We start from the raw sequence: 17,620 nt of genomic DNA, 5'->3' as shown, positions 1-17,620 counted from the left end.
AGTTGCGATAGTCTGAGAAATTGGCGTCAATTCGGGAAGGACAAGCACAAAGGTCTTGGCCTCGGCTGCCCGTCATCTCCCAGCACTATGGGAAGCATGGACGGTAATGCTGACAGCAGATTTTGTCATCTGATGATGTGAGATGGGATCGAATGGCAGTGCTGCAGCGTCTAATCAAGTGGGTATATAATTGATGATAGTAGAATAGATATTCAGAGATCGGATTGTTTCTCGTACATGCACAGAAGAAGAAATAGGTAGAGAGAAGTTAATAAGTGAGGTCCAAGTTCGCGCCTGTTGCCGATGTGGAGGTCAAAGTGCCTGTTGAAAGCAGCGTCCAATAAAACCACCCCAAATAGCAGCTGACTATGGATACGTACTTGGCCGAGTCCGGGGTGGGGGACAAGTCAACAAATCCCCGGTCCGGCGTGGGTGCCGTCCGATGTTTAGCGCAGCAGCACCTTAAGCCCGTGGGCCGCAAGGTGCAGGAGCACAGGAGCACTGAAGGTCGGGTGGGCCCCACCAAGTCCCAGCCATTGGGGCGGCCAGCGTCAGCCCCTGACCCTGAAACATCGGACTGTGCCGACTGGATCACCACCATGGCCCCAAATTCAGGGGACAAGGGCAGAAAGAGCATGTTTCTGCACCACTCTCCACCACCACGGACAGGTACAGTACTGCAATGCACCGGCCGACGGCAATGACGGGGGAGCTTGGACACCGCGCGCCGCGACTTCCACGCTGTTCCTTTTACTGAGTGGCCCCGTTCCCCTCCAGTGTCCATCCGTTGTATTGTACCTTCATGTTGTGCTGTCACCTGTCGTCCCACCTCGATATTCTTTTTCTTACTTCTGCATACTCTTCTACTTGTCTTCTTCGTTTCCGCTTTTTCATCTTCAACTTCCGAATCCCCTGCCTAATGCAGACTTGGCCTTTCTTTTCTTGCCTTGGCTGATTCTCTTCTTCTCCCCTGTTCGACTCGACTCTCCAACTACCCCACGCTCATTCTCTGCATCACCATACAACGGCTGCCCGTTGACGAACACCGAATATAACGTCCTCCACGATTCGATTTACCTCGCTCTTACACACAAGACAATCAGCGCAGGCTTGCGACAATGGCAGTCGCAGCGACATCATCGTCGCCCTCAACAGCAGTCGACCCCTCCACGCGCAAACGTGTGCTCAGGGTCATTGCCATCTCTCTGCTTCTCGACCTGGTATTATCCCACACCCTCAAGCCGCTCCGGCCCTCTGCCTCCCACCATTTGCCTCCCAGAACTGACGAACGTTGCTCCTCCAGATCTCCTTCACCTTTATCCTCCCGCTCTTCCCCAAGCTACTCGAATTCTACCGCGACCGCGAGGTCGGCCCTGAGATCGCAAATGCAACCGGCCCCGCCACCCTCCTCCAGTCCGTTCTGTCCGGTCTGAACCGTTACAAGGCCGCTTTCGCCCGCCCCATCGACTCCCGCTATGATATCGTTCTCCTCGGCGGCGCCCTCGGCTCCCTCTTCAGTCTGCTCCAGGCCATCGCCTCCCCGCTCATCGGCCACCTCTCGGACCGTCACGGCCGCCGCACCGCTCTGCTGGCCTCCATGTGCGGTAACATCCTTTCTGTGCTCCTCTGGGTCGTCGCCGTTGACTTCCGCACCTTTGTCGCCTCTCGCGTCGTAGGCGGCCTGTCTGAGGGCAACGTCCAGCTCGCTACCGCCATGGCGACGGACATTTCGGACGAGCAGAGCAGAGGCTCCACCATGGCCCTCATCGGTGCCTGCTTCTCCATCGCCTTCACATTTGGTCCCGGTCTGGGCGCCTGGCTGAGCAGCATCAGCACCGTCAAGGAGAACCCCTTCGCCACGGCCGCCGGCTTCAGCTTGTTCCTTATTCTGACCGAGACTGTCTACCTCTACTTCTGCCTCCCCGAAACCCTCCCCTCATTGACGGGCAAGGGCCGCGGCGCGAAGAAGGATGACAAGAGCACGACGAAACCGAAATCGACACCCTTGGTCCGAACGAACTCGCACTTCCTTCTCAACGCCGTCCACTTCGTCTTCCTGCTCTTCTTCTCCGGCATGGAGTCCTCTCTCTCCTTCATGACCTATGAGCTCTTCGCCTTCGGGTCCGCCAAGAACGGCCGCCTCCTCGGTTTCGTTGGTCTCGTCGCCTCAATTCTTCAGGGTGGTGTCACTCGCCGCCTCCCACCTTTGCTCTCTGTGCGCACTGGTGTCGTGGCATGTCTGGCATCTTTTATCCTCCTGGGCCGCATCACAACCACCGGCGGGCTGTACGCCGCAGCGACGTGTCTTGCTGTCACATCCGCAACCGTTGTCTCAGGTCTTAACACGCTGAGCAGCTTCGAGGCTGCCGAGGACGAGCGCGGTGGCAAGCTTGGTATCCTCCGCAGCTGGGGCCAGCTTGGCCGTGGGTTGGGGCCGATTCTCTTTACCAGCGTATACTGGTGGGCTGGCCGCGAAGTTGCGTACACCATGGGTGCCACGGGTATGGCTGTCGTGGCCGCCGCAGTGTTTGCCGGCCTCAAGACGCCGCCCGGGTCATTGAAGAAGAAGGTGTCTGCCGAGAAGAAGGCGGCGTGAGACAGCTTTCATGTGTAGAACAGTGAGATAGAGCCTACTGTGAGGCATTGTATGAACGGTCTCCTTCTTTGTGTTGATATTTGATCTACTGTACATGTATTCGGCACGGGAGCATTTTCAAGGAGTCTGATACAAGGTTCAGTGTAGTATACTCAGGGGGACAAATGTACATGATGTTCTGTTTTATTAAGTATGGTGGCAAGCTCTGGATGTGTTCATCCTCACTGAAGTCTCATAAGTAACGACTTGCATGGGGCCTGGAGGCTTCTTGTAGCTTCAAAATATCACTCTGTCACTCTGCCCGTCTTATACAGCAGCTCACGCACACGGAAGCAAATGAGGGGCATACGAAACATCGGGGTGAGTTGTCCGCCAAAAGAAACGCTGGGTAATTTTTTCTTTGATTCTGCTATTCTATCACATCTCATCACGTCAAGCCAACAGCATCTCACAGCCCGACCCATTCGAGCGACTTCTCCCAAAGCAAAGTCGCCTTTTCAACGTCATACGCGTGCTCGCCGTACCCGGGCCCCCACGGCTCCCCAGCCGGATCCCACGGCCCGATAATCTGACAGTCCTCGAGGTACAGCCCTCCCTTGCCCTCGAGCGCCGCCGCCGTAGCGGCCCACACGGACGTCGAGGCCCCCTGCGGCGCCGTCTTGAAGATCTTGGAGAGGTACGGGTGCTTGGCGAAGCCGCCCTGCTGCTCCTCGGGCATGTGGCGCATCAGCTCCGTGATGACGCCTCCGGGCTGCAGGCTCAGGGCGTGGATGCCCTGGGCGCCGTACCGGCGCTCGATCTCGTTGGCCGTCCAGAGGTTTGCGGTTTTGCTTTGGGCGTAGGTTGCCATGGGGTCGTAGCAGCCGTCAAAGTTGATGTTGGCGAAGTTTGGCTGGCCGAAGCGATGGGCTACGGAGGAGACGATGACCACGCGGGAGGAGGTGTGGGATGGGGAGGTTGTCGCGGCTTTGAGGAGGGCGGGTTGGAGGAGGTTGAAGAGGAGGAAGTGGGCGAGGTGGTTCGTGCCGAACTGCGTCTCGAAGCCGTCCCTTGTGCGGCCTTCGGGCGGGGTCATGACGCCCGCGTTGCAGATGAGGATGTCGAGCTTGTCTGTGCTGGCGAGGAAGGCGGCGGCGCAGGCGCGGACGCTGGCGAAGGATTCGAGGTCGAGTTCGAGCAGGTGGACGCGGGCTGTGTCGTTGACGAGGTCGTCGCCGAGGGCTTTGCGGGCTTTGGAGAGGTTGCGGGCTGTCAGGTAGAGGGTTGCGCCGGCGAGGTAGAGGGCTTTGGCGGTTTCGGTGCCGATGCCGGCGGAGCAGCCTGTGATGAGGGCGGTTTTGGAGGCGAGGCCTGAGGGGACGAGGTTTTCGTCGCGGACGATTTGTTCTGCTGTTGGGCGGGCGTCGCCTGGGCCCTTGGGGTCGGCGTGAATTGCGACGTAGCGGTCTGCCATGATGGTGGGGGTGGTGGTGGTTTGTTCAGGAGAGAGGGAGGAGGTTGTTGATGAAATGGCTCGTGGATTTACTTCCGCAGACGAGTGAGAACTTGAAGTTGTGATGATCCATCTTATCGTAGTCGCGGGAGGCTTTATATGATATTTGTACTGTTACTCTCATCATTGAGAGTTTGCGGCTATGACGTTACAGAAGCCACAGTATATACGGATTTACCGTAGCTAAGGGTTGTCATCGAATCCACATGTGGTGTTTTGTTTTAGTCTTGCTTTGCCCCCGGTCAGCAACTAGCTGACTCGCAGCCATATGTCCGGTCTCGTCCGACATACTAGACCTCACCACGCATCGCCAGACTTGGAAAACATTCGCCGTAAATCTGCAAATTCGTCAAACGAGATGTACAGTGATTGCTTTCGAATCGATTCGCAGGTAACGGGCCCACGAAGAACCCGATCTTTACCTCCTTCCTTAAGTCCGAGAAGATAGCTACATCATTGCCTAGCTCTTCATGGAGAAAAGAGCTGTGATGTGATGATATGCAATGAATGCTTTATTCAAAGTAGAAGAGATCTGGACCTCGAGTATCATTTCCTTTACTTAAATCTAGCTAGAATTAAAAAGACCATTTCCTAACCATCTCCTTTCACTTTGTCTTCGCTGATTGCCCCCAAACCCATCTAACCCCCTCCCCCCAACTTCCTTCACCATCAAAGCAACAATGACCCAATTAATCTGGCTCATCACAGGCTGCTCCTCCGGCCTGGGCCTAGAACTGTCCCGCGAGGTCCTGAAAAGGGGCCACCTCGTAATCGCCTCCTCGCGATCCCCAGAAAAGACGCCCCATCTCGTCGAGGAGATCCAGCAAGCAGGCGGCAAATGGATCACCCTCGACGTCACAAAGGATAATGTCCAACAACAGGTAGACATCGCAGCACAGATCCACGGGCGTATCGACGTCCTTGTGAACAATGCCGGCTACGGCATCGCCGGCGGCTTCGAGGACCTCAGGTGAGGAATCCCAGGCCAACAAGTATTCACCAAATCACAACTTGACAAGCGAACAAATCACAGCCTCAGCGACTTCCGAACCCTCTTCGACACAAACCTCTTCGGCATAGTCCGCGCAACCCAAGCCGTCCTCCCGTACATGCGCGCCGCACGCTCGGGTACCGTAATCAACATCTCTTCCACAGGCGGTCTCCGCGGCCTCGCCGCCGTATCCGCCTACTCGTCCTCAAAATTCGCCGTAGAGGGCCTCTCCGAGTCGTTGGCGGCCGAGTACGCCGACTTTGGCATCCGCGTTATGCTCGTCGAACCGGGCCCGTTTCGGACTTTATTCCGGGACCAGCCCGGCTTCTCGCCCGCCGCGGGGCGGATGAGTGCGTTCTATGAGGGCACGGCGGCGGAGGGGGTGTTGAGGTATTTGGAGGGTGGTGGTGGTGGGAAGCAGGCTGGAGATCCGGTGAGGGCTGCGAGGCAGATGTTTGATTTTGTTACGGGGGAGGGGTTAGCGGAGGCAGTGAGGGTGAAGGAGGAGGGGAAGGGAGGGAGGTTTCTGAGGCTTCCGTTGGGAAAGGCTGCTGTCAAGACGGCGCGGCAGAAGGTTGAGGATTTGGAGCGGAATATTGATGCCGTGGCGCATATTGCTAATGCTTGCGATTTCGAGGAGTGAGAGAACGGCAGAAGGTCACTTGAAGTGGAGGTTTAGGCCCAGTCACTCCCGTCAATGGACTGTTTTCCGAGAAGATCAGGATGGTTGAAATGAAATATTCTTGCCTGGGGCGGTGCCACTTTCATACGAAAGAAGCATTGTGTTGGGACGACCAACCTGCTTGGATATGATGGCGCTGCCGCAATGTATTTGATGTCAGCTGATGAAATTCCCCGTCTACCAAGTCCCCGAGCCAGACTTATAGACAGTATATCTGCTGGCGATGGAGCACCTTCAATCTAATCATCCTATGAAAGGCAAAAATCCCATATGAAGAACAGAGCTGTAGATATACTATCTTGAATACCCTTGACTTTCTTGGGCAGGTTGAGAGCGACCAGTCCTCCTTCAAGCCGGCGCCCCCCCTTTACTACCTATCAGAGCCCAATAGAACATCATATAGAGGTGAGCTATTGCCCTTTTCGGCTACGAAAGAGGACCTCAATACTATCCTGGTGCCTTTGATATCTTACTCAGCTCTCGATAGAACCATTATTGGGATATCACGACGAAATCGAAACCTCCCAAACCCCCAATGATTCATCAAGCCATACAGATAATCCATTCTCTGTAAGTTCCACTACCGCTGTGTTTCAGGGCCTTTCAGAAAAAAAGCCTTTGCAGCCTAAGGACATCAACAAACGGAATACACACAAACCCAGAAACTTCACACCGCCCACCACTCTCCCTCTCCCATTCTTAACGCGCCTTCCCGTCATCTGAAATCCAACAAACAGAGCCAAAGACCAGATGGCCGAATGGTTACAAACACGCCGTCGTGGAGCAATAGTAGCTTATTGGCCTCCTATCTTCGCCGAGGGAGTCTCAGCCAAAGGTTGCGGGTGCAAGTCCCGCCGTCGGTACACCTTTTTATTTTTTGTTAGGTTAATCACATTTTCTGAGACCATTTTCCTGACCTCACTTTCTATATTTACAATTAGTATTCTGTTCAGTAGGTGTTCACGAGCCATGAATCCTGCCGATTCTATCCAGTCAACAGGCCTCATTCGCAGCTACATAGCCCCCCCCCCCCTCCACTGATTATTCGAGAATATATATCTGATTACACCACCTTTCGAGGGCGAGTACAAAAGAGTTTACTTTCTACCCTCATATACCTGCTCATCAAGACCAGAGGTATGATGGGTTTCAGCAGCTCGCTACAACTGACCATTAATGAATCTTCGATTGGAGATCTTATGCCTTATCAAGAGATCCGCAAACTCATGGGCCCCTTCTCTTAGCATGAGCCTAGCTTTCATCACTACAGCCAAATCGCTTACTTCTCTTGTAGGCAGATACGTTCTCCTTATTATAGCATTCCAGATGCTCCGCTCACATCTTGTCCTATTGCGCAATCTAGCAACGTGTGCGGAGGCCAGCTTCCGTCTTCAACTGCAGTTCGACAGAAACATCATCTTTCGCCTCCCATCGAATAAGATATCAGTAGTCCACACCTAAAGAGTCGGCATTCTCAACAAGCCCTCGTGTGATTGTAGGTTTCTACACGAGCAATGCGAATGCCGTCTCTACCAAGAAATGAGCCCAGCCTCGACCGCCCCTTTCCCACTTTATCCCATTCCCTATTTCATGACTCTTAGGAGAAGAGGGAGCTTGCTCCAGCGCGTCCAAACCAAGGCCCTACAAGTAAGTAGTCTCGACAGAGGCTTCGATATTAATTTCAAGTTTAGATCGAAACCAGCATCGTAGAGTCCGAAGACCGCCATCCAAGCTAGAGATAACATAACCAGAGACAATATTAAGCAGACCACAAACATATCTGTGAGATGTTGGCTGCAGGAAGTAGACGTACAACGTTCCTGGGGAAGGGGGCTACAGGATTCTGACCCAAGTGGCAGCTTGATATTGACTCCCGATACAGATATTGTCGGATTGGAAGTCCAATTCGACCTCGGCGTACGGCCGACCGCGCAGGGGCCAATTACGGCCCCTACTTCCGATTATCGCGGCCTGCCCAACCTACGGTTGGAACCTCCCTTTAACACACCTACGCAGAAAATCATATAGTTCAATTGATCTCTTCGTCAACCCACGGTTCGAACCAAATACCCTGTGATAGGGATACCAACAGATATACAAGGATCTACATCTGGAATCCAGGATCTGGGCTCAGTTCAAAACAATGTCTAACGGCCTACTCATCGATGTTCAAGTGAACATTTGCAAACTACTACAGCTTCACGTCTTGCTCGAAGCAGCTCGTCCTTGAGTAGACAGACTAGCCATCGTAGAGCGGCCTTGGTAAGAACTTCGCGCCCGGAGTCTCATGGAGGTCTTCCAAGCTTGCCACGCCGCCATTGAGTGACAATAATCGGAAGCTGCTGCGAGTGAACAGAGTTGAACATGTGTCTTCGAGGGAAGGAAGAATAGTAGTCTCAGAGAGCACAACGACTTGTTCGTGCCCAGTCCAAAAACTCCCAAACTGAGGACTGCTTCAATCGTTGAGCTCTTGGAATCCAAACCACTTTGTCCGCTGACCAAATAACTGATTGCCCTTCAAGTTGCCGAGTGCCATATGAGCACCGACTCCCATCCTGGCCTACTGTATATGTGCCATGCACGGAGCACACATAAAAGCCATTAGAGATAAGTTGACGTGTGGCTAGTGCTCGAAGAAAGTTGGACGCGGGGAAAATAACGACAAAACAAAAAAAAAAGTCCTTCTCAATCAGAAGAAAGAAAGCATGTCAACAGCCGGGTTCATCCGAAGTTCGACGCAAAGAAGTCCGTACGTACATCTACCGGGGCCACTGAATTGGCTTGACGCGCACCCCACCTTTTGAGTTTCCACACTCCAAAGGAAGACGACTTGGAAAAGGCTCAAGAAGGTTGAGCCGAGATGGCATATGCCCCCCCCTCCCTTCCTTTCGTCCCTGATCGGGGCCTGATGCCAAAGGTAGTGTACGTGGGGAACACGCTCTTCCCATGAACCGTGTGTCCGAATCTGCAAGCGCTGGATTGGATGCCATGTGCCCATGTCTGGCCAGCTCTGACTGGCTTCCCAGGTGTGATGTCGAAGGACCAAATGCAAGAACCTGCATGTCGGTGCATGCGTGGTTTGCAACCTCTCCCTACGTGACCCTCCTCTCACCTGCACCACCTGCTGCTGGTGCTGCCATCACGAACGCGGCTGGCCCGATGGCGACCGCAGCTTTGAGCCTGGCAGTATTTATGGCTGGAGGCCCCATGATTTGGGACGAGCGACGTCCCCCTTCTCGGTTGCTCCAGGGCGAGCAAGAGTTCTTCGAGTTTGATATCTGTGATTCAATGCAAGGTTCCGATTTTCTCCCGGCAACGCATTCCGGGCTTTCGGCAGCGCCTTATTGGCCTGCCGAATCGAGTGGCCCCCCGAGATCCGAGCCGGTGGGTGTGATGTCTTTCCGGGAGCTCTCTAGCTTTCTTCCGTATTGCAAAAAGTAATTATCATATCCGCCGTTCACAGGACTGCCAGAGCAGCACCATGGCAGACCGAAATCCAGAGGGGCCAAACCCACTGGCAACGATTGCGTACTGCCATTTCGATCAGCATGTCGTACGAGTCGCAATGACGGACCGCGGCGCTTCCAGAAGATTAGCCCTGGTGCAATTGGTGACATGCAGCCTTAGTGCTTTATTGGAGTGGTCCCCAAGCGGCGAGTCCAAGAGCAGCTAAGCGGGATTACCCCCATGTTTCCCGCTGCCCAGCGCCATTAATTTCGTCAGCAAACTGTGGGAGGCTATACAAGGTAAACCGTTGGAGCGTTGCGTCGGAAGTTGTCCTGAATTCGGCCTGGTGTTGGTCACCGTTTCCTTGTCAGGCCGCTGCTCTTTGCTGTTCGGGATCGAAGCTGAGGGAAAGACAGGCGCTGCCTAAGTTGCTGCTGAAATATTTTGTTGATTTTTGTGCGATGGGATGATGACTTCATGGCTGCTGCAAACACTTTGGTCCCCGATCATCAGCTGTAGAATATTGTGCAGACAGGTAGCTTTGCTATCTTGGACAACTGCTCATGTCAGGTTTTAAACGGCGTGAAGTCGGGGACATGTCCGTAACCTGGTTCCCTGTGACCCCGCGAATCACTTAATTGGACTCGATCTCTGTACAAAAAGGATGTCTGACGCCACCCCATGCGAGAGTTGGGTGTGACAGCGAATTGGCCGCAGAGTACAGATAGCTAGCTGGTCGCCCATAAGAAAGGCTGAACTGTGTTACTAGACGTTGCTGACCTTGGTCGGACGCCATCAGCCAGCGGCACAGTTTCTTTCGGCATTGTCGGGACAATAATTCTTCGAGAAGAAACAACACAGTATGACCACCACAGATCAGCTGGGCCAAGTGCAGTGTGGTAGGCGGGGAAATGGACAGCTGGCAGCCCGTTCATTGTACTGACTGAGTGGTTGCGCTGGACCAAACGTGCACTTGTGGCGTCGGTCACTTGCAAGTGAGGTCCTCGGTTTGATTCATTATACCTGACACGTCAAGATGGTCCTGAGCAGTACGGCGTCTAAGCTGTATCAGCCGGCCCTTTGACACATCAAAATTCAGCTCGGAGAACCTGTCATCAATTCCACAATTCCTCAAGAGAGAATCCAAGGTTTGGCGAGACGGGACGAGTGCGAGGCCCTCGGGCGGCGGGCTGCCATCAGACCATCACAATCCAGATCGTCGGGTTGGGCTGTCGCAGTCGAGACAGAAATCAAACTCTGCGCAGTACCGCCCGTGGGTTTCTCGCCATGGCGATTCCGAACGTCCAATGGACGTGACGGATCGTTCTGTCGTATCTCCCAGTCTCCCCAAAGATCCCTTAGGCCGGTAATGAGGAGTTTCCGGTTGGGAGAAAAATCGTACCAGCCAGAACCAAAAGGGTCCAAATAGGTGAAGAGCCAAGACGCAGGTTGCTTCAATGGAAGGGAGCAGGTTCAGGGATCCTTTGATGGGTCCACTTCCCGAGTCGACAAGAGAACAGAGTTGGAAACTGTTCCATTGAAGTTTCAAGAATCAGCGGCGCGTCTTCCAATCCATCAGGGAGGGCGCCAGCAGCCGACGGATCGCTGAGAGACATCGGCAAGCTGCCATCGATATCGATGCCGACTTTTTGCCGCGCACTGGTGGCCATTCTGCAACCGGTTACGGGTTAGTTGCCCCCATTCGGAGAGCTGAGCCACCAGTACTAGGACAGCCTTGCAGGCTTGCAGCGTGCGACCTGCTGCATAGGTGCGTGATGATGACCTCCTGCAGGCCGCGCGGGTTGCAGGTATGACGGCACGGCAGCCGTATGCTGCATCTTTGGCAACTGCGGCGGAGTGGTAGTTGAAGGTTGTGGTTGGTACACAATCACCCTCACTTCATAGCGTTTCCACGTTTTGCGCAACTCTCGTCAATTCCATCAAAAAAAGGTTGTCCGCCTGCTCGGAACGTTGGACCGACTCAAGTTGCATCATGATCAAGACCGTTTCGACATTGGGCCTCAGAGCAACCGAGCGGAAGCCAAAGAAGAACAGACTCGGCGGACATTACTATCTCGTGTCGGCCACGATGGTCTGATCCCATCGCACGGCTTTGGTGATTCGTTGACATTGCGACGGCGCAGCTGACAGTCTGCCAGCGCCTTGAATCGTAAAGCTTGAGGGATCTGGGATCAGGGGAGGACGAGGTGTGGATCACCAGAGATTGAGGGATCTGGCCTTGCGGTATGAAGCTCGGGACGCTGACTGCCTGAGGCGAATGGGGCCGCAGCGCGAACCTCACAACCTGAAGAGAGGAGCAGCCCGGGAGAGTCGTGTTTGATTGCCGCTTCTAGGGCACGCAGGGCTCTCCAGCTTGGGGGCGAGAACTGTCCGTTCGTATCCTTCTAGAACACTGGCGACGCGAAGATCAGAATTATTGTCGAACTGTTGATATCAGTGATCTTCCTGTGGAGCTGGGCCGTGTTTGGTCCGCAAACGCCGACGCTATGAGACTCGAAGGAGTAGCAGCGGTGATCGAACGGAGGCTCTCCCATCAAATCAAAAAGATAGAATATGCCGGTCGTGGTGTTTCCGCATACCGTTACCGACGGAATCCCGCCGTCCGTAAAGTCCTGTGCATGACCTGTGGGGGAAGATGGAAGGAGGTGGGAACGCGGCGGGAGTTCGGTCCATTGTCAGGAAGGTCGTTTGGTCGGATCCAATGGGTCCTCGGTGATGGTGCGTGAGTGTGCATGGCGAGCACTGTGCGGGGTAACAAGCTCGATTTTCTTGTTGCTTAGGAAGCCCTCCATAACCCAAATCATCAATAAGTACTGCGTACTCCGTGAAGCAATGCCGATCACGTTGACAGCGGCCGGCAAGGAAACTTTCAGATTAAGGCAAGCCAAAAGCTGACGGCACCTACAAACTACAGCACGGTAGCATGTCGACGTGTCAGTTTTGGTTGGCCAAAAGGGTTACAAGTCATAGGCGGCGCATCCTTGTCGACACCAGCCCGGCTGTTAAACCGTAGTCTGTTGGTAACAAAGTGGTAGCCTCTCGCTCGTAGTTGTCAGGTTTCGGAGGGGGAGAGGCGAAGCAAGGAGGTTCAAGGACACCCACCTTCAGAGTCAGTACCTGGTTAGCGGGTAGGGCAAGTCGGGCTAGGGCGGCCCCCAGAGGCGAAGAAAGGCAGCTAGGAAAGATGAAGAGCGGCCATCTGAGACGTTAACCGATCAAATCGCATCTCGAGAGAGGCGGGTTGCGGCCTCAGCTGACGTAACTGCTGGCTCCGAAGCTGCGTGTAGCCGCTGGGGCTAGATGCGTCCGAGAGGACAGAAAGTGACCGTAGCACAGAGGGCAATTACCGACACGATGCTTCTTTGTTGAGATTTTGCAAGCGTGGCACGTTCGTATGGGCCTCGAGAATGTCGTTCCATTAATACGGAGTATGGTGAAATAGGGGTTTATCTGCGGGCTCGCGGCAGTGAATGTTCGTTTTCTAGGGACCCGTTCTCCATATGCTAGGGCTCAAGAATTATTGCTGCTAGAGCGCGCGAAAGAGCAGATCTGCGGTCCACTTGGCACCTGGGGTGTAAATTGATGAGAAGGGTCTCGGCCTTGACCATGGGGTTTGCTCTTTGGGATAGACATGGAGGCATGCGGAAGTAGAAGTACGGGACTGGTGGCAATAGCTTGCTTCCTGCGTCGGTGGCTGAAATTGTTGCTCGGCTCGGTCTGCAGAAAGATCAACCTTCCAATGGGCGCCAGCGAGATGCAGCAACACAGACTTGAGTGTCTAGACCGAGGCAGTTGACAAAGAACGGAGAAAGCTGATGCCAACGACAGGGCCTGAGTTACAATTTGCTGTCTCGTAGGCATCGTCTTCTCTGGGAAGGGAACGGTGTTGGATCATGGTGATGCTGAGCTTGACTAATGTTGGTCCGGCGGCGTTGAAGGTCTCGAGGGTGTCTATGCTGAGCACGAGGTTTCCGATGTGAGAGAATCTAGTGTTCTGGTGTGCCTCCCTGCTAGATGGCGTCAATTGGTATGTCCGTACTTTCCTAAGAGATAATCATGAAGTATATATCTATCCGACTCTATTTCCCTCATATTCGCTTGTGAACAGTTTCAAAACAAAGTAGAAGTTGGGGAAAGGCTGGACATGGATGTACTGACGCCTTCTAGCGGTTGATGGGATAAGAGACAGAGGTTTGTGTGTGCCCAGATTCCGCTTGCGCTTGGTTGTTGCTTGCTCTACCTGATAATGTGACCAACTTGTTTGGAACTTCACATGACACGGTAGGACTGAGGTCCGCAACAAAGGGCCGTAGAGGTGTTCACGTAATGTGAGCGCAGCAAGCAGACAAGACGTAGGAAGGAGCGTTGGGCAGCAGATTTGTGTGCCATTGGAACGTTCCTGACGATAAGTCCAATGAGCCAAACGTTCTTTCCCTGATCCTTGAAGTGAGCATCAAAAGAACGGCTTCTCGGAGCTCAGGCTCATCTACCTAGTTCGCAATACCATATCAGTACCTACAGACAGATACATAGACACCTTGATTTTTCCATCTTCAATTCGCACTCTCAGGTCTTTCCGGGTTTGAATGAGGTGAGCTGCGGCGATACGGATAAGGCACGTCCTTACTGTTTGGTAATGGCAATCGCGGAAAGGGCAAGCAAGGTACATGGGTACTAGTTTCTCGTTAGCGTGGGTGGATCAACCAGAGGTTTAAGTGGTTGGCAGGGGTGCTCCCCACGCATTGGTCTGTGTCTGGCCCAGTCGTTATTTCGGGTTTCTTGGAGATTGTCTGCGTGGTGCTTGCTTCGATAGTGACGCTGATGAGTCGGTCCTGGTGCTGTGCAAGATTCTGAGAGGCACAGCAAGCATGTGAGATTTGTGACGCTCGCTCTCCGCGGTTCTCGTCTAGTACCAGGGCTTCGTAAACACCGGATACAAGGACACCTTTCCAGGCCTAGGTCTGGCGACATTTTCTCTGGAATCCTAATGTTGAGAATTCAAGGGGCGGGAGAAGAACGAGGGTGAGGAAAGACGCGACATGGAATGAGAGACGGAACATGGAAATGCTCGGGAAGAAGAACGAACGGCGCGGGCGGGAACCCAAGACACATACAAGTACTGATACCGTGCAGTCGAAACGGCGCTAACGCAACAATGGAGATTTCGACGGGGAACTACGTACCGGGCTACCTTCCTCTGTCTTTCTGTCGGTCTCCTTCCTTTTTTCCTCTTCTTCTGACCTCATCACGAAGAACCGGAAACTGGCAACTTCACGAGCAGCTGTCTCGTCTTCCTTTTAGAGACCTGGAGACGGTCCCAGCGGATTCAACGGCAAGAGAAGGAGAGATAGGGCTGGCGAGATGGTACCTTACAAAGAAGTATGCATGTTCCTCTTTTCATCTCGAAATGCCAATCTCCTTCTCCTGCTTCTGCAATATCGAGTGGGTCGTCTGCCGACCCCGGCCCGCCTGGCTTGGAAGCTTGCTGAAGCCTGATCATTGACGGGATGGGATGGAGCAGGAGCACTGGAACAACTTAGCAAGTCTGGCAAGTTGGAGCCCCAGAGATTAGGTACGTTCAACTGATGGATGGCGTCTTGCTGTGCTTACCCACGCGATTTCCCAATTGTTAATTATCCCCGAGACCGCATGCGACGACCTACAGGTGCAGGTGCAGGTGCAGGCGGGCGACCGCCGACGATGACATGGCCTTTATCACATAAGCTATCCGTTCCAATTCCTACCTTAATAGGTTCCGGATGATGCTGAATGGTAGGGGCAGCCTGGCAGGCCACTTTTCGAAAAGATACTGGCCGGATACCATCCACAAGCTCCCTCGGCTTGTTTCTACGTCGACATGCCCCCGTCTTCTGCCTCCCCTCCCATTCACTCACGTCCACTGAGATACATGTTCCGAGGAGGAGGTCAATACCTCACCTTACTTGCATATCCTTACAGCCATGCAGCTTCCACGCAGTCCTGATGCATGCCCTGCAACTTGGAAATCTGTTCGAGCATCGACGTGCATCGACGAACATCGAGACGTTGCGGCGGACCGGCTGCTCGCCAAAGGGAGAGCCGACTTGTGGATATTGATGAAGGCTGTTGGCTGTTGAGTAAGCGCTGCCAAATGCTTACATGGACAGTGAGACGGCAAGTATCAAGTGAATATATTTGGAGTCTGCCCAGTGGAGGCGTACCATCCAGCTTCAGTCCCTGATGACTGGTACATTGCCTCTTCTGGTGTCTCGTCTCAAATTGACGTCTCGACTCGACAGTGTCGCGGCAGGCTCCCTCGCCCAGTATTGGGAATTCCAACTTCAGGCACGGGGTGGAAAGGAGAAGCTTCGCAGGAATTCGAGGTAAGCGCGTAGACTTGGTCCAGTACCTAAGTGGAAGGGCGGTCGGCCTCGAACAGTTTGTTGTGCTTGATGTGGTCGGCCGGACATGATACCTCAGACTCATGGGATTGAGGAAGAAAGAAAACCTGTAAGGGAAAAGTGACGATGGTAGGAAATCTATTGACTGTTAATCCTAGGTGAAGAAAGGTAAGGTAAGTGCTTTCGAAAGGTACAGAGTTTTACCTACCTAACCTCCCGTTGAAAAGTTGAAGGCAGGCACGTTCTTGAAGGCAGAGTGTACCGGTACCTTCCTCCGGTTCGGCCACCCCCACCCCGTCCTCCTCCTTCTCAGCGATGGAGTTCCCGTCAAGTTCTTGCGCTAGCGTCCTGTTGCTCAAAGTGCAGTGTCCAATGTCGTCCCTCGTCCCTGGCCCCCCTTGGTCCCAGATTCCCAGTCGGTGTCCTAGTCGCCGTTGCAGTTTGCAGTTGCAGTCGCAGTTGGTCTTTCCCACCCAGCAGTTTTCGATGTTGAGGAGGTGCACCTCACACCCTTCCTCCCCGGCCCTCCCCCTTCGCTCCTTCTACTTGTTGCATATCCGCAACAAGGCAAGGTACCCAAGGCAGAAACCTTCCACGACCTCAGGTGAAGCAAGGCACCTCGAGTTAGGTACCTACCTAGGTACGTAGGACAGATAACGTATGATACCTTAGGCAGATACGTCCGCACTTACCTAGGAATACAGAGTGCCCGCCCAGCACATAGAAATTTGATGCTCCGACATGTAAAAGTGTTAGACGGTCAAGGGCATGTGCGGGTTGTGCGTCGGGCGCCTCCCTCGTCGGTGCAGTGCTAGTGTGCTCCGTACACAGTAATGAAGTAAAATACGGTATCCAGTTGGCACCTTCCTCGACTTCCATCTCCTTCGCCCCTCCACCCCCATCCTCCACCGTCCATCCCTGCCTCGTCTCCTCGCAGTCGCTGCTGCCCCGGTGTGCCCCCAAGGTACCCAAGACTGCCTTACCTCACATTGGTATTCTCCTTCCTCCTCCTCCACTTCTGGTGCTTGGCTGGAAATTTGTCGCTGCCGAACTCCCCCAAGTGCAGGTGCAAGTTGCAAGTTGCAAGTCACAGTACCTCGTACGGATACAGAGACAACCTGAGCCTACCACTTCCTCCTGTGTCCTCCTCCACCAGACCACCACCCACTGCGCGACTGCCAACTGGAACTGGGCCTTCCTTCCGCATCCGCTTGGCTGTGCTGCCCCCGTACGAAGTACCTTTCCAAGTCCCTGCTGCTTCTGCTCCTCCCTCTCACATTTGGCTCTCCCACTCATTTTTTCTCATGTATTTTTGTATTTTTGATTTCATTTTCCACGCTCGCCTCTTTTGATCCTGCCACCCCGAGACTGGCTGCACTAGCAAACGCAAAAAGTCATCATCATCATTCTCTCTGTGACTTCCTCCCTGCCCTGCCTGCTCTGCTGGCAATGACTGCTCGACTTCTTCTCACTGCCTCGAGTCCCACATCGCCTTGCCACGGTCCGAAGTCAAGCCAAGGCACAGGCCTTGAACACCAGAGAGAGAGAGAGAGAAAAAGATACATAGTTACCAGCATCACTCTACCTAGGTACCTTAGGTTGTCCGACCCGGACGCTACCTTCTAATACCCAGACCACCTCACACACACATCCACCCACCCACCTACTAACCCATACGTCCGATTCGACCCGCCAGTTCGCCGTCGTCTCGTTTCCCGCATACCTCTTTGCTCTTCTCCGTCTTGGAGCATTCGCCTGATTTCTCTCCATCACCTCAAACCGCACCAGCCGACGACCGCCACCTCGAAACGAGTGCCCTCACACCAAACTCCGCTGCAAAGGAAATTCATCTTCCGCATCTCTGGCCAACAAAAAAAGAGTCTTTCTTTGCTCTACCTCTCTCCTGCTTTCGTACCCGTTGATCGTTGACTCGAGCCCGCGCAACAACTTCGAGGAACAAACCCCGTCCCTCTTTTCCCCTTTGGTGAGTGGTTTCCCTGTCAGTCCGCTA

At 53.8% G+C, this 17,620-nt stretch overlaps 4 protein-coding genes across 4 annotated transcripts; 3 read left to right on the top strand and 1 right to left on the bottom strand.

The window, feature by feature from the left end:
- Positions 1–1,118: 1,118 nt before the first annotated feature.
- On the top strand, positions 1,119–2,596 carry CPAR01_10312 (major facilitator superfamily transporter; the record flags this gene model as incomplete). The annotated part of the gene is made up of 2 exons (XM_060494573.1): positions 1,119–1,220; positions 1,304–2,596. 2 exons carry the CDS (start codon positions 1,119–1,121, stop codon positions 2,594–2,596), a joined length of 1,395 nt encoding a protein of 464 aa, XP_060346755.1.
- Positions 2,597–3,044: 448 nt separating this feature from the next.
- CPAR01_10311 (oxidoreductase) lies at positions 3,045–4,049 on the bottom strand (the record flags this gene model as incomplete). Its single annotated transcript, XM_060494572.1, has 1 exon — positions 3,045–4,049. One exon carries the CDS (start codon positions 4,047–4,049, stop codon positions 3,045–3,047), a length of 1,005 nt encoding a protein of 334 aa, XP_060346754.1.
- Positions 4,050–4,768: 719 nt separating this feature from the next.
- On the top strand, positions 4,769–5,722 carry CPAR01_10310 (uncharacterized protein; the record flags this gene model as incomplete). Its single annotated transcript, XM_060494571.1, has 2 exons — positions 4,769–5,058; positions 5,122–5,722. The coding sequence occupies 2 exons, from the start codon at positions 4,769–4,771 to the stop codon at positions 5,720–5,722; spliced, it is 891 nt and encodes a 296-aa protein (XP_060346753.1).
- A 3,099-nt stretch (positions 5,723–8,821) lies between these two features.
- On the top strand, positions 8,822–9,434 carry CPAR01_10309 (uncharacterized protein; the record flags this gene model as incomplete). Its single annotated transcript, XM_060494570.1, has 2 exons — positions 8,822–9,145; positions 9,234–9,434. The coding sequence occupies 2 exons, from the start codon at positions 8,822–8,824 to the stop codon at positions 9,432–9,434; spliced, it is 525 nt and encodes a 174-aa protein (XP_060346752.1).
- Positions 9,435–17,620: the final 8,186 nt, after the last annotated feature.

Source organism: Colletotrichum paranaense (genome assembly GCF_030867605.1).
Source record: "Colletotrichum paranaense strain IMI 384185 chromosome Unknown Scaffold_8.1, whole genome shotgun sequence".
Classification (NCBI taxonomy): domain Eukaryota; kingdom Fungi; phylum Ascomycota; class Sordariomycetes; order Glomerellales; family Glomerellaceae; genus Colletotrichum; species Colletotrichum paranaense.
The sequence above is the reverse complement of the archived record's forward strand: the minus strand, read 5'-3'. Positions and strand labels throughout refer to the sequence as shown.